Source organism: Zalophus californianus, chromosome 5 (genome assembly GCF_009762305.2).
Source record: "Zalophus californianus isolate mZalCal1 chromosome 5, mZalCal1.pri.v2, whole genome shotgun sequence".
In the NCBI taxonomy this organism is placed as follows: Eukaryota; Metazoa; Chordata; class Mammalia; order Carnivora; family Otariidae; genus Zalophus; species Zalophus californianus.
In genome coordinates, this window is record NC_045599.1 from 92,347,375 (window position 1) to 92,363,511 (window position 16,137).

General features: G+C 45.8%; 2 protein-coding genes across 8 annotated transcripts in view; both read right to left on the reverse strand.

The window, feature by feature from the left end:
- Nucleotides 1–1,703, reverse strand: part of CREBRF (CREB3 regulatory factor) — a 55,803-nt gene extending 54,100 nt beyond the window's left edge. For 3 of the 6 annotated variants that reach the window (XM_027605053.2, XM_027605048.2, XM_027605051.2), the window contains exon 1: nucleotides 1,592–1,701. The gene's annotated coding sequence lies outside the window, so the exon portion shown is untranslated. Of the gene's footprint in view, nucleotides 1–55; nucleotides 711–1,591 lie in introns of those variants that run through there. The other 3 variants (XM_027605055.2, XM_027605052.2, XM_027605049.2) reach the window with 3 other exon arrangements.
- Nucleotides 1,704–14,867: 13,164 nt separating this feature from the next.
- ATP6V0E1 (ATPase H+ transporting V0 subunit e1) overlaps nucleotides 14,868–16,137 on the reverse strand; it is a 31,425-nt gene continuing 30,155 nt past the window's right edge. For both annotated transcript variants that reach the window (XM_027607027.2, XM_027607028.2), the window contains one exon: nucleotides 14,868–15,350. In XM_027607027.2, the coding sequence (XP_027462828.1) occupies nucleotides 15,242–15,350 (109 nt within the window). In that variant the 3' untranslated portion in view covers nucleotides 14,868–15,241. The remainder of the gene's footprint in view (nucleotides 15,351–16,137) is intronic.

Below are 16,137 nucleotides of genomic sequence, written 5' to 3' on the forward strand. Positions count from 1 at the left end.
AAAATCTTATTTTCTGCTTTTTAAAAAGAAATAAGATTTTGATCCTATTCCTCACCTGCAGGATATTCACAAGACAAAGTTAAAGAACCTTCAAATCTGTAATTTTCTCAAGGCTCACTTTTCTTATGAACTTGATTCACGTGAGCTACAAATTTATGTAAACAGGAGGGGCAAATTACTACTAGGACTAGGGCTAGAAAGTGCGGGGGCGATCTTTAGAAGGTACCCTGATGAAAAAATGGAAACCCCACCCAGCTCTTAACTTTCTCGGCTTTTTCTAGTCCTGGTTTTCTGTGCAAAATCCAGAAAAGCAGAACTTCCTCCTCACTGCCTCCCTCTATGTGAGGCCTTGTGCCGAAATTCAGACCGCTAGCTATCCAAGTACCTTCTTAAGGTAGTCTTAAGGCTCAAGCCCGCTCAGAAACAGCAAAAAAGGTTTGTTTTCTTGGGTCAGAGGAAAGCAATTACAGGGTTTGGCGGCCGTGTTTGTCAGGAAGGGTAGGGCCGAGAAAGAGGGAGAATCCAGAGATTGAGCTCCATCTAGTCCCAGGAACCACCCCCAGGGGCGGCTAGACTGCCCTCGGTACTTCCCTGCCTCCTTTGCTCGGGAGGGGAGAGCGGTGGGTCGGGGTCTGGCTCCCCTGAGCTACTTCCTGGTCCGATCGGACTCGCCTTCGGACACCCGAAACGCCCCCGGCCCGGCTCCCTCGCCCTTTGCCCTGTCTCCTCCCCTCTCTGTGACCCACCACCACCGGTCCCCTCCCATCTAACATGGCCGCCCCACCCGGCCCACCCCCGGTACAGCCTAACCAATTGGGAGGGGGCCCCCGCGGCACCGCCTCCCCCACGTCCATTGGCGCAGCAGCCTTCATCCGCCTATCCCATTGGGCAGCACGGCCTGCCACTCCGCGCTGAGGGCTCCGCCTACGAGCCCCTTCAAGCTGCTTTGAGAAGACATATAAACAAATCCCGGAGGGAGGCCCCTCTCGCCCGTCTCTGGGGCGGAGACGGGAAGGGGGAGCGGCTACCCCAGAGACACCCCTGCCTGGATCCCCCCCACCCCCAGCCAGCGCTTCCTCGTCTCCTGCCTGCCCGGTTCCAACCTTCGTGGCCCCGGCCCTTCCTCACACGCCCCTCTCTCTCCTCCCCCGCCAGCCTCGCCTCCCCTCCCTTCCCCGGCCCCTCCCACCCGCTAGCTTCTCTGACAGGCCGGTTGCCGGCAGCCACGGCCCCGGTCTCGGAGGCAGCAGTGAAGGGCCGGGCGGCCCGGCAGGGCAGACGCCTGGCGTTGCCCACCCCTGGCCTAGCCTGCCGCCTACCCGTGGGTCCCCTCTACAGCCACCCCGCGCTTTTATATAACCGTCCCGGACCGGGGGTGGGGGAGGGGAGCCGGAGACCCCGTGACCGGCAGGCGGCAACCTGAGGCCCGCGCGCCCCCAGACTCGGCCCTGGTCCCGGTCGCCCCGCGCCGGCCCGGCTCAGAGCCCCGGCGCTGCTGCCTCGTAGGCCAGCGGCCCTCCTCCGCCCCCCGCCCGGCTAGTCCCCCAGCACAGGCCCCTGCGGGCTCCAGGCGGACAGCAGCGGAGCTCACCTGTAGGTGTGGGGGCGGCTCAGGGGCTGGGTCCGGTTCCGCTGCAGGGGCCGCGGCCCCTCTCCATGCTGCCTCGGTTTGTTTTGTTTATGTCCTTCCTGACGGGTTCCCGGAAATCGCGTGACTCGCCCCCCTCACGTGGGCCGCGGCGAGGAGGAGGAGGGAGGCGGGGGCCCGCCGGCCTCCGGCCAATCGGGAGGTGTTCTGCAACCCGGCCAATCAGGAGCTCGTCCCGGCTGGGCACCCCTGTCACATGACGCCGGAGGGGCGGATTGCCGGGAAAAACCAGGAAGAGGGGGCGGAGCGGGGGCTCGGCGCCTGCCACTGCAGCGTGGGCGTGGGCTGTCTTTGATACAGAGCCACACTCACGTTTGTAGAGGAGGTTCGTTTACAAAAGCTCTCCCATCCAGCGTTTTATCTGATCTCACAACTATACGGTGAGGCCCGAAGTGTCCGTATATCCATTTATATTTACGTTTATGCCCATTTGCATTTACATTCTAAGTTCAGTGAAACTCGAAGGGGGCTACGGGAACCGAGGGCATTGACTTAAGAGAGGGATTGTATCAACTTTCTGTTTTATGTATGTCCCCCACATCTGAACCTCTTAGTTCGCTGAGACTGACCTTGCCTTCAGTCACTCGTTCATTCAACTAGTATTTATTGCGTATGTAAGCCCCAGATATTGGGATCAATCGGATTGCGTGCACCTTTAAGAGAAATACCTGTACACAACTATACAAACAGAAGGCTACTAGAAGCGCCTAGACAAACAAACCTTCGTAACACCTGTACCCGAGGTTTCCTTGTGTTCCCTAATCCTATTAATAACAACTGCGACCCTTTGCTACTGAACGTGTAGTATGTGGTGGGCTCATTATCTTATTTAGTTAACCCTACAGGTACACGTAATGGTAGTATACCGATTTTTGCAGACGGGGAAATTAAAGCTCATAGGGATTACTCGCTCAAGGTCAGGCAGCTAGTAAATGAACCAGCAGGGCCCAGAACCCAGGTCTGTTGCCACAGCCTGTGCTCCTAGACTGCTCTTTATACTTCTTAAGGGCACAGAATTTATCTTCTGAGCACAGAACAGAAATATGACTTTAGTAAGCATGGAGAAAGGAGGATTGGAGAACAGAAATTTCTCTTAGGAGTAATTGCCTTAGAAATCGTGGCTCTCCTTTGCACAGACCTAGGGAAGTAGTACAATGTTAATGTCAAAACCATGGACTTTGGAATCAGAAAGACTTCTAAAGATTATAAGCTTCAAGAAGGCAGGGATTAGCCCTGCTGTTTCTCCTCTACCTTTCATGCCTGCCACATAGGCAGTCATTAAATACTGGTTGAATAACAGCCTGGATTTGAATCTTTGCTCTCCCACGTGTTAACCAGCGCAAATTACTTAACTTCTGTGAGGCTCCTCTGTAAGTACCTCATGGGGTTGATGTGAGAATTGAGTGGAAAAATTCATATAAAGCACTTACCACAGCGCGTCACATATAGTGAGCATTTAATGAATGACAGTATTATTAGATTGTTTCAAAGACATCATTTAGAAGATGTACTGTAAGCTAAATAGCAAGTAAGGATAATTCTAGACTTTAGCAGTTTAACAGCCACTAAAATAATACTTAGGTAAACAGTATTAATAGGTGGGGTATACGTAGATACCTAAGGGGAAAGTAAAGTAAATCTCACCTCTGCACCCTTCAAAATGCCTTAGGGTCTCAGTACCCAGTGAAGGAATATTTTCCCTACTACACAGGAAGCAGCAGGATTATTATTTTTTTAAGTCTAACATACCACATTATAATTTTCCATATCGACTAAAGTTTAAAATTGAAACACCAAAAGAAAAACCGGCTTGGGAAGTCTGAACCAGTTTCCTCTTACTAGTTCATATTCGATTCCTGCATTAAAAAACCGTGGAATACGTTACAGACTATCCTTTCTTGTAATACTATGTTTGGGAAAACTCCAGCAGATGGCTAGCTCTTCCACTGTTCCACTGCCCTTTTGATGGTCATTTTCATACTTCTGCTGGGCAACAATCTGATTGGGTCAAGGAGCAGCCTGATTCTTCTAGCACATGGCTCTGCCATTGAAGAAGCTCACTAGTGAGTTACGCTGGATTCCCACCTTTGCATCTTCCCTTGTCTCAGAAAGGACAGTTTTAGCTAATGGAGACCTTTCCATCACAGTTTGTTAATGATCATACGCTGCACTGAAGTGAATGAAATCACTGACTGCTAATTGATTTGTGTTTCTCTGGGGTTTTATCCTGCCAGATTGTACCACAATCAAAATTGGGAGGAAATTGGAACTCTGGAATAGCATTGGCTTGAGGTTCAGGAGACTCTTCTTGTTCTAGCCACAAAGTAGTAACCAGCTGCCATCATCTCTTCCAAAGTGCTTAACCTTGCTTCTGCAGAATCAAAAGCCTGAATCAAAAAATGTGTTACACAAACATGACACAATAGGGGAAACAAAGCAATAGTTGAACTCATAAAAATAAATTATTTATTTTCTGATTAGGTAACATATACACAGCACAAAATTCAAAAGGTACAAAAGGATATTCAGTGAATATTAAATCTCCCTCCCATCCCTGTTCTCTGTCTACTCATTTTCCCCTCTTAGAAGCAACCACAAGTACCCATGCTCTGTGTATCCTCCCAGCGATATTTTCTGATATGCTGACATTTCATGCCCTTTAAACCTTGATGTATTTGAAACGCTGTTCTTGGACCCAAGACTTCAATTTGAGCTCTACTTACTATGAGATCCAGGTTGAAGGGCGGGACCTCTCTGGGTTCCACTTTCTTCACCATGAGGAATCTGGAATAGAACTGGCTGTTCTTAACCAACCTTCTAACTTTTAACATTGAGTTCTCCTGAAAATAATTAGAAGAGTTGCCACAGGTCCTAGCTTTCCTTACGACCTAAAGTTTGCAGTTCTTCATTAGAGCACAGACTGAGCCCTGCCTGCTGACTATGTACACATCCAAACGAGTGTTACCCTTTTGAGTCTAAGTGTTTTCTTTCCGCGCCCCTGTGGACCTGTGTGATACCTTAACATTTCACAGCTGCAGAAGTGAGATTAATTAACTCAAAGCTGGAAGATCTCCAGGAAAAGCTGTGTCCTTCTCACACTTTTAAAAACTGATTTTCTTCCTGAGGAGACTGGAGCACTGCTGAGGGTAAATCTCAAAGATACTGATGGCTGGCAATTGGCAGCCATCCCTCATTCACCTCTCCTAAAAAATATTCTCTGGGGGAAGAAGAGTTCAGTTTTTCCCCTTGCTTTAACCTCTCAACAGGATGGAGTATTCTTTATGTAACAGCTCTGAGCTTTGGTTTCTTAATTCTCCCGGAAGGCACCAAGTTCAGTCCCAAGGCTCTTCTCTAGTCTATCCGTTACTTATTTACCCTGATTCCTCACTCTCCATTTGCAGAACTAGGCCTGCCATGAGATAGGAACTTAACCACTGTGGTCCAAATCCTACTCATCCTCCATGACTCAAGATCCCACATCTTTTATGAAGTCTATTTCTACCATGTCTTTTACTGCCCTCATTAATATACTTTCCTCTACCACCCAAATGAGCACTTAAAGTACTTATTGCTTTGTACTATTCATATCATGTGTGTTATTATATCCTCAATTAAATCAAGTGGTATAACACTCATATATCCTTGAATTATGGAGAATGCAAGGCACGTCGTTAGACAGCATAATCAAGCCCGTGTTTAGTGATGGGTAGGGGAAGAGAAGAGAGAGAAATAAGCTGACATCTGTGGAATGTCTAATGTGTACATGAAGACACAGTCCTCACCCTGGAGGAATTCAGAACCTGAAGGAGAGTGACATGGAAAGCTTACAATACAACAACACAGTTTATAAGAGGGGAGGCCCTGTTGCAGGGGTTAACAACATGATACCTACGTGTTTCTGGGCCACTTTCTTGCTAACTTATTTGGCAAGATACTGACTGTTCTTGATTTCTGTCATGCATCAGGTTGATCTTGATGCAGAACCTGATGCATAATAGTGCTCACCGGTGTTGGTTTCCCCCCTCGCCGACCTTCCAGGGAGGAATGTGACTAAAAGCTTCTTGGAAGAAAAGCAGCAGCAAAGGGAAAGTAACGTGGCAAGAGAAGGCAGCCTGCAACTCAGACTGTTTTGTGATTCCCTTATCTTCCAAGGCAGCATTCCTATCAAAATTGTTTTGTCTGTTTCGCTAAGACCGAAAACTTCCAGGACAAGTAGTAGCTCCTGTGGGGTTTTGTTTTTTAGTTTGGTTTTGTTTTTTTGTCAGCACTGTGCAGAACATACACTGTTAGTATCAGCAACTCTGATAACAAGCCAGGAAGGCAGGGAGTGAGAACAATCTAGCATTTGTTGTAGGAAATACTCCCAAAGGACAGGTACAATAAGACATTCTTGTTGGTGAGGCCCGAAGTAGGCTGATAAAAACAGAAAGTGGAGGAACAGATCGATAAGCAGCAGGAACCAAGACCTGTAGCTATGATAACAGTTTGTTGAACTACAGATGGAGGCGTGCTCTGAAAGAGCAAATCCAGTGTAAAACTATAAAGCTGGATTTCCACATCCAGGAAGTGAACAGTCCAGAGGGGTTGCTAAAAGAAAGAAGTAATAATGAAAGGTTCAGAGAACTAAGAGTGAAGTTAGGGGGTCCTGTGTATACAAGGTTTTTGCTTCCCCCACAAATTCACAAGGTCATAAATTTCCCTCGTGCGACGGTGAAACCAGGGATGGTGTCCACCAGTGTTGCGTTTTCCTCCTGTCTTCACAGGGCCCAGCCCAAGAGTGAGAGGTGTAAAAGAAATAGGTGCCATATTCTGCACCTGTTTTTCACACATCAGTTGGCAGTGAGAAATAAAGCACGTTAACAAACCCGAGTGCCAACTGCAGATACTGTCCTGTTAGGAAGGGCAGTCCCAGGAGGAAGCCACACTCCTCGGCCCCCATACCTCAGTGCCCACCAAGGCTCCTGCGGGGCTGCCTGCCTGTCTACACAGAGCCTCAGGGCACCCTGTTGACCTGGGCAGCACACCTATCACTCAGGCTAGAGCCAGGAGGATTATGGCTGCAGGAGTCCTGGTGAGCTGGCCACAGCTCTTCACTGGTGCGCCTACAACCAGTCAGATAGGAGGGGGCTTCCTGCCCACTCATCTAAGTATCTCTTCCCTTGGTAAAAGAGGAAGTCGCCTTTGGGAAAATTGGGAGTATGGGTGGAAATTGAAGTGAGATTAGGACAAAGTAAGGGGCGGTTCTCCTCTCCTTCTAACAAAGGAAGTATTAACAGGTTTAGGCTCCTGTAAACACCACAGGAGAAAAGAGGACCAGGTTAGTGATCTTTTCTCCTCCCTGGGAGTAGGGGGACACAGAGAAGTTGGGACTATTAGAAAGGAGAGGGATGTGCAATACTGCTCTTTGCCCTTTCCTGCCCCAATTATAGTCTGGTGAAGGGTAAAGTACTTAGGGCCTGGCACACAGCAAGCAGCAGGTAAGGGTCAGCTACTGTTGATATTATTTTAGGTAAACGCTATGCCCAAATGTAGGGCTCAAACCCATGCCCCAAGATCAAGAGTCACATGCCCCACCGACTGAATCAGCCAGACGTCCCTACTGTTGATATTAACAATGGTTCTGAACTTTTCTAGGGGTCTGATGAAAGCCATATACTTGCTCCCCAGAAAAACACACACAAGTATACACGAACCTAATTTCCCAGATGATTTCAGGGGATATCCTCTGGGTGAAATTGACTAAGTCACATAACCGCAGAGTCTCCTACTGTAAAATAGGAATATGTCCCACTTATTCATACGATAATGTACGTTAGGAAGCTGGAGGTGAGGGTGGTGCTGACTGCTGTTCAAGACATGGCATTTACCTTAGATCTCTAGATGCCTCTTCTTTCTTTGCCCACCACTTAAGAGTGGGTGTTCCTAAGGTCTCCAGCCTAGACTGTCTCTCTTCTCACTCTACACACTCTTCCTGGACCCCTCATCCACACCCACAGGTTCAGTAATCTTTATGCTGGTGCCCCATACCCCCACATCCAGCTCACTCTTCCTGCCCGACTTCCAGACCCACATAACAATGGCCCACTGGCTATCTGCTTGTGCATACCTCTGGCACCTGCAAATTCTCATTGTCCACAACTGTGAACTCATCACTGCCCCCATCTTAGTGAAAGGCTCCAATGTCCACCCAGTGAGGAACCTGCCTGCAGTCCTTGACTCCTTCCTGTCCCTTAACAACCTCCGTCCCCCCCAACATCCAATCATCTGTATGTGCTAATACATGCTAGCCCACAATACACTACTTCTCTAATTCCATTTCATTCCTAGCACCATAATCCAGGATACTTCTCCCTCCAGGACTCTTGCAACAGCTTCATCAATTTTGACTTGGCTTTTAATCATCCTCTGGGTTTACCCTTAAAGGTCATTTCCTTCAAGAAGCCTTCTGCCACCATTAGTGTTTCTAGTGCTCTTACGCAGCAACCAGTACGTCCAAGGCATAGCACCTGGTGACCCTGGGCTCCACCCACCAGGAGCACCTGGGAGCCAGTTGTCTCTTCCTGCTAAACTCTCGACTCCAGGAGCTCAGGGCTGTCTCTCCTGCTTCCCACTGTCTCAAGCAGCTAACACGAGGACAAAGAACAGGAGCTGAAAATACCTGTTCAATGTTGTTGAGAAACTTTTGTGGCTTGTAAAGTCACACTTAGCTTCTCAACTCATGCTTCCTCAAATACATCGCCTACTTCTACAAAACATCTGCTCTGCTTGTTCTGTTTTGGAGTGGCAACCCACAGTGTAGTACCACACTTTGGACAGTGTAAAGAAACTATGGAAACTATATGTCAAAATCCTGACAGCAACTTAAGTTGAATCCTGACTGGATTCATGCGGGTAGCAGTGTTATTGAGCATCCTTAGCCACTAGAACACTCCTGTTTTGGAGTTGGCCGGGGGTGGGGGGGTAGGTGGGAGTTGGGGGGAGAGTTGGGGGAAACAGGGCCAATACATTTCACAAGGAGGGGGTTTTAACTGAAGCAGTGATACAGCCTCAATGAAAGACTTGCTTGGAGCAGTTGGGAGGGAAAGAACAGTGGGGCTTATTCTAACCCATGTGGGACCCCAGAACATTAATACCCCAGGCTTCCACTTTTCTATGTGGGCAGAATCAGAATCAATGCTCCCTTTTCATTTCACCATGCCGTCACTGTGAGCACCTATACAAAAAAAAAGAGGCCAGAGTTTTATAAGCTGAATGCTCTGTACTCTGTCCCGCACAACTGAAACAGTTAATCAGAATTGTTGTGAACTCGCTGATTTTCATTGATTCAGAATAGCTTCAGTGTTTTAATAGACCTAGCTGACTTTTTTTTTTTTAAAGATTTTATTTATTTATTTGACAGAGAGAGACACAGTGAGAGAGGGATCACAAGCAGGGGAATGTGGAGAGGGAGAAGCAGGTTTCCCGCCGAGCAGAGAGCCCGATGCGGGGATTTGATCCTAGGACCCTGGGATCATGACCCGAGCTGAAGGCAGATGCCTAATGGCTGAGCCACCCTGGCGCCCCTCCCCGACCCTGAATTACTCTTAAATGAAAACAAAAAATGTGTGTGTGTATGTGTGTGTGTGTGTGTGTGTTCTATAATGTTTGAAGTATTAACACTATTCTGACAATGGTCCCCTCCAAAACACCTTTTATTCCCCCGATTATAAAAGTAATACATACTCTGTAGAAAATACACAAAGTTGCAAAAGAAATAATCATTATCAACATTTTGGTCTATTTCGCACCAGGCTTTTTGCTATGTACGTAAGTTTAAAATCCTTTTTTTCTTAAAATTCTATTATTTTTTGTTATTAAAATAATTTTTATCGTTTCTTCTTTTTACTCAAGTATTACCTTTTCATTGGAGAAAATGCTAAAAAGAAAAAAGAAAATTTGATGGGCGCCTGGGTGGCTCAGTTGGTTAAGCGACTGCCTTCAGCTGAGGTCATGATCCTGGAGTCCCGGGATCGAGCCCCGCATCAGGCTCCCTGCTCAGTGAGGAACCTGCTTCTCCCTCTGGCCCTCCTCTCTCTCTCTCTCATTCTCACGCTCTCAAAATAAATAAATAAATCTTTGAAGAAAAAAAAAATGTGAACCATCTGCAGTTCCAGAGGCAATGTTAGTACTTTTGTTTATCTTTTCAATCTCATTTCTAGGCATACATTGCAGAAAAAAAGAAATTATTTTTTTAAAGATTTTATTTATTTGAGAGAGAGAGAGAGAATGAGAGATAGAAAGCACGAGAGAGAAGAGGGTCAGAGGGAGAAGCAGACTCCCTGCTGAGCAGGGAGCCCGATGTGGGACTCGATGATCATGACCTGAGCGGAAGGCAGTCACTTAACCAACTGAGCCACCCAGGCGCCCGAAAAAAGGAATTATTAAATGCACCATGATATTCCCTCAGTTGGATGCAGTATGACTTTAAATTAAAGCATCTCTTTATGTTGGGCATTAACTGTGCTATGATAAATTGTGCTATGATAAATATCCTTTATGGTGGTTATTTTATACTGTGCTTTTTTCCTTTGAAAATTAAGGTTTTTTTTTTTAAGATTTTATTTGAGAGAGAGAGAGAATGAGAGATAGAGAGCACAAGAGGGAAGAGGGTCAGAGGGAGAAGCAGACTCCCTGCTGAGCAGGAAGCCCAATATGGGACTCGATCCCGGGACTCCAGGATCATGACCTGAGCCAAAGGCAGTCGCTTAACCAACTGAGCCACCCAGGCGCCTGAAAAAAAGCAATTATTAAATGCACCATGATATTCCCTCAGTTGGATGCAGTATGACTTTAAATTAAAGCATCTCTTTATGTTGGGCATTAACTGTGCTATGATAAATTGTGCTATGATAAATATCCTTTATGGTGGTTATTTTATACTGTGCTTTTTTTCCTCTTTGAAAATTAAGGGTTTTCTACAATTAATTCCATCCATTCAACTTTTGAGAGAAAACTGAAATAAAGGAACAGGGGAAAAGTAATACATAACTTTTGCCTAAAGTCCCATCTTCATTTTAAATATATCTGTTCTTCAAACAGAAGAGAGCACTTGCATAGAAGGGTGGGTTGTTGGAAGCATTCTAAAATGCCTAGATATGTATTTTAAGATAAAATTTAAATATAGTTAGTAAAAGAGCAATTGATTCTTCAAAAAAATTTTTTTCAAGATTTTATTTATTTATCAGAGAGAGAGAGTGAGAGAGAGCAAGCACAAGCAGGGGGAGCGATGCAGGACTCGATCCCAGGACCCTGGGATCATGACCTGAGCTGAAGGCAGATGCAATCAACTGAGCCACCCAGGTGTTCCGACTCTTCAAAGTTTTGGAAGATGAAATCCAGGGCCAAATCTTCCATGAGTCCAAGCAACAATTTAAAATCATTTATTGGGATGCCTGGGTGGCTCAGTTGGTTAAGCGTCTGCCTTCGGCTCAGGTCATGATCCCAGGGTCCTGGGATCAAGTCCCGTATCGGGCTCCCTGCTCCGCGGGTAGCCTGCTTCTCCCTCTGCCTCTGCCTCTCTCTCTGTCTCTCATGAATAAATAAAATCTTTAAAAATAAATAAATAAATAAAATCATTTCTTGGGGTGCTCGGGTGGCTCAATGGGTTGGACTCCTGGTTTCGGCTCAGGTCATGATCTCAGGGTCATAAGACTGAGCCCTCCTGGGGCTCTGCACACACTCAGCAGGGAGTCTGCTTGAGATTCTCTCTGCCCCTCCCCCCACTCATACACACCCTCTTTCTCTAAAATAAACAAATCTTTTAAAAAAACCATTTCTCAATTTTAACACTTACCATTGTTAAAAAACTGGCCAGCAGAAATGAGCAAAAAGACACTACTTCCGAAGCAATGCCCAAGTAAGATAGGATAAAATATTGTTGGGTCAGTGATAAGGGTACAGATATCATAATATGCTTGAAGAAAACAACAAAAACATTGTTCAAAGAAAACAATGACCCTCAGACTACATCTTAAATCATGCCAGAAATACTCCCATTCTGGTAGAAGAGCTTGTAGGACTCACATAGAACCTGGAAGGGCAGGAAGGATGTGGTCCAGACACTTATGCTAGGATTGTTTCTAAGACATCCATCTCCCTGCTCAGAGTTCAGGCCTGGAGCCCTGTGTGTGTCTTTGATTTTTCTGTACCAATGACTAATCAAAAGGGAAACCAATATGTATAAAAAAAAAGAAATCAGTTGGCTGCCCCCCCCCGCCCAAGGCCTGTCTTTACAGAAATAAAGAGTCGTCAGGGGATCCTAGCCGTTTTGTCATTTCTTTGGAAAATACTTTGTGTATTTTTGAAAATTACAAATCATCTTCACCAACATCTCACTTGGTAACAAGCTTGTATAGCAGAAAAGGCAGGTATTATCCCCGCTTTGTAGATGAAAAAACTGAGGCTCAGAAATTAAATGATTTGCTCAAAGTTAATACTGCTTGCAGGTGACGGAGTAAGACTGCAAACCTGGTGCCTCTCCTAGTCTCATGATCGTGCCAGGAGTCCACACCACATTCATCTGGACAGGCTTTGGAGGAGTAGGACATTTCCAATATCCTTTTAAAGGTCTGGATGGGGCTCCTTCCAAGCTGGGGTCCTGGCAATCACTGGAGCAAGAGAACGGTCAAACACAATGTGATTCGCAGCCATCCGTCCATCTCAGATGATGGGCCATGTTGCAACAAAACGGGTCAGTTACTAGGAATGAGGTGGGGAGAAAACAGGTATCCGAGTTTACGTATTAGTTGTATTTAATATTCCCGAAAATGTCATAAAGGAGGAAACAACCTCAAGGGTTAAGTGACTTCCTGGACAAAGGGAACTTAGCAAGTTTCCCTCACAAAAAATGAGTTGATTGTCTCATTCCCTCATTTCAACAATAGCCATAAAGCTAGGTGGTGACAGTCACAGTGCCTGGCCTTTAGGGGCTTGTGATCAACCTTTCTGGGAAGTCTTTGACCTCCAACTTGGCTAGAAAATGAGCTCCTTTCTTCTTCATAGGCTTTAGGCTGAGGCCGTTAGAGCCTCACTAGCAGTAAGTCCCACTAGGGTTTGTAGAGAAGCATCCAGGTTCAGGCCCGAGGTGCAATTAGGGCCCTTTACTTCCCTAGAAGGCTTACTGAGCAGTATATTCCCTTCTGGGGGACAATCAAAACCTCCCTGGCACAGAATCAGCCCCTTCAGTGCTCACATCCTTGTGTCTCTGTTATTAATGCAGCCAACACACTACTCTTGCTGACTTGTGTCCATAGGAATTGGATCCCACCAGGTGGCAAGTCCAAATGGAAAAAGCAATGTAATCCAGTTGACTTCTCAAAATGTCTAATTGAGAGCAAATGGGAAGTACAAAAACGGATCAGTACAAAGTGACAGAATAAGGCAGGACTCAGGGAGCTGGGTCAGCTAGGTTCATGACCTCTGCTTTCAACTATGCCATTAAATTGGAACTATGCCAAACCATGATCATGAACGCTGTCCTCCATCACTGCCACAAGCCTGCCACAGCTAAGGTCTGCTGTGCTGACACAACGCGGGCTCCCTATCAGCTAATGCCATATGTTGAACTCAAGACAGGCGAAAGCAACACTCAAAGGAAGTGCCACTACAATAGAGACATCACAAGGCTCAGCTTCAAAACCATGGTGCTGGGTGCCTGGGTGGCTCAGTTGGTTAAGTGACTGCCTTTGGCTCAGGTCATGAACCTGGAGTCCCGGGATCGAGTCCCACATCGGGCTCCCTGCTCAGCAGGGAGTCTGCTTCTCCCTCTGACCCTCTTTCCTCTCATGCTATCTCTCACTCTCTCTCTCTCAAATAAATAAATAAAATCTTTAAAAAAAACAAAAACAAAACCATGGTGCTTTGCAAGAAAGCAGTGCAGAGTGGCGTTTGGAAGGTTTTAGGCTGACCCCCAGCAATAATGGGATGAAGGGCCTGACTTGAAGAATCTGGGTAGACAGCTGCAATGGAGTCACACTTCCCCCATGGTTAGGGTTCAGAGACTGCAGCATCCTTTTATGTACCCACAGTAACCACCAGCATTGCTTTCTTCAATGATAAATATTAAGGTCAAGTGAATTGCTCTGATGGAAGACAGCCTGGAAGAATTCTTCCCTAATACCTGAAACCCAAAGTTGGCAAAAAAAAAAAAAAAAAAAAACCACAACAAAAAACCAAAGTTGGCTCCAACTTTGGGTGGCAAGTGAGAAGGGCTCTAGAGGGGAAATTAAAAAATATGGATCCTACTCCCTGGTCTGCGTCTGACCAGCTGCATTAAGCCCTGTCTGGGCTCAGATTCTTTATCTATAAAACCATGGGTTAACTAGTGTTTGCCACTATGGTCCCTCCAGTGTCAGATCTTCACCGTTTTATGGATTCCATGAAATTAGCTAAAAAGACCCTTTTGCTGGAAATGTAAAGTATGGAGTTGCCTCTCAAGAAAATTTGAAGTTCAAAATAAAAGAATGAAAAGAAAGAAATGAAAGCACGACAGTCATTTCAACTTGAAACTCTTGTTATTAAGAACAGCAAAGCAACGAGTTCAGACAGTTTGGGAGGAATAGAAAAGCACAAACTGCAAAACAGGAAATCCATTCTTGGCTTGGCTGGCTGTCAAAAAGCCATGGGCTGGTGAAAATTTAGATCCATTTAAATTTTTAATTTCTTAAAGCTAATAAAGTCCCCAAATTAGTGAATTATTCAGAGGGCTGCTACCAAAACACAGAATTACCGTCCCATCCTAGGCTTTTTAATACGTCCTGATTTCTCCAGTACTATCTCTGAGGGTGTGATGGCACAAGGAACTGCCAGTTCCATCTTGTGCCTATGCTGGGTACGGACCCTCTAGTTGCTCACCATCATAACCACTGTTTTATGGACAATGGTCTGACACGGCCTCAGATTACAGTTCTATGTAGACCGACCTTACCCCACCAGATTGTTTATCAGCTCTTGAACTTGCAGGGACCTCAATTCCCACACCTTTGATTCCTCCAGTGCCTTGGCTACAGTAAGCACCCAGATTACTAATGATCAAGAAAAGTACTCACCAGTCTCCTCAGGTACATCAAACTACATGACCACATTCATATTTTAGTTTGAACTACAAAATCATTTTTTTTAAAGGCATCATCTAGAGACAGAAAAGCTTACAAAAATGAACTTAATAAACACTGAAACCAGATTTCCACAGAGAAAAATAATTTATTCCAGTAGATGGCAGAAATAAGAAAGTCATCCTGAAAATATACTTTGGTGCAATTCTGTTGGGTCCGACAGCCCCTCTGAACACGCTCTCCTACTGATTGCCCCACTGGATTCTGTCTTGTGACAGTTAAACACTTTGCTGATTCCCATGTTGTGACCAGGCAGGAGTCATCTTCAAATTCACAGGTTCCAAGGAGACAGCAATGTATTTCTCAGAAGAATAGCACCTTCTATCTCAGAAGAGTGCATAAACACTTTACAGAGTCAGCACAGTTTAGGTTAAGTAGGCACATAATTCGTCAAAACGTAAAAAAGGTGACAGGAAAAATACTGCATTGTAGAATAAGATATTCAAACATGGTGTGAATATTTAAGGCAGCTGACGGCCAAAAGAGGTGAGTCAAAGAAGGTGGTCTGGGTTTGGAGTTGATTTTGCATCTGGAGGAATTCTCTTCGTGACCTGCAAAACAAAGCCGTTCTAGTAACTGATCCTTACGCCATCCTTAAGTGGGCAAGAGGTTAATAACATCAAGAAAAGTCAATCAGGCCAATAATTTAAAAATATATAGGTGCTCAATAAATACTTGAATGAAAAGTGGGCTCAAGTACAGTCCCAGTTTGGGCAGGTTTTGCAGGGCTGTGACAATAGGTCCGATTACCGAGGACAATGCTGAACTGAGGATCATAAGTAACAGTCTGACTGTATCATGGAAAGCAGGAAGTTGACTCAGACTAATCCTACTGGAATCTAATGAGTTCACTTCAAGAATCCCTATTTGCCCCTATCCTCTTACAGCTAGCAAACTTTTTTTTTTTTTAAAGATTTTACTTATTTGACAGAGAGAGACACAGCGAGAGAGGGAACACAAGCAGGGGGAGTGGGAGAGGGAGAAGCAGGCTTCCCGCCAAGCAGGGAGCCCGATGCGGGACTCAATCCCAGGACCCTGAGATCACAACCCGAGCCGAAGGCAGTCGCTTAACCAACTGAGCCACCCAGGCCACCCCTCAGCTAGCAAACATTTAAAATAGGAATCTTCACATATCAAACTCATAGCAGTGGTTGCATAAACTCCTTTATATAAAGCTTATTTTAAAGAACTGTATAGGGGCACTGGGGTGGCTCAGTCGGTTAAGCGTCTGCCTTCAGCTCTGGTCATGATCCCAGGGACCTGAGACCGAGCTGTGCATCAGGCTCCCTGCTCAGCAGAGTCTGCTCCTCCCTCTCCCTCTCCCTCTCCCTGCCGCTC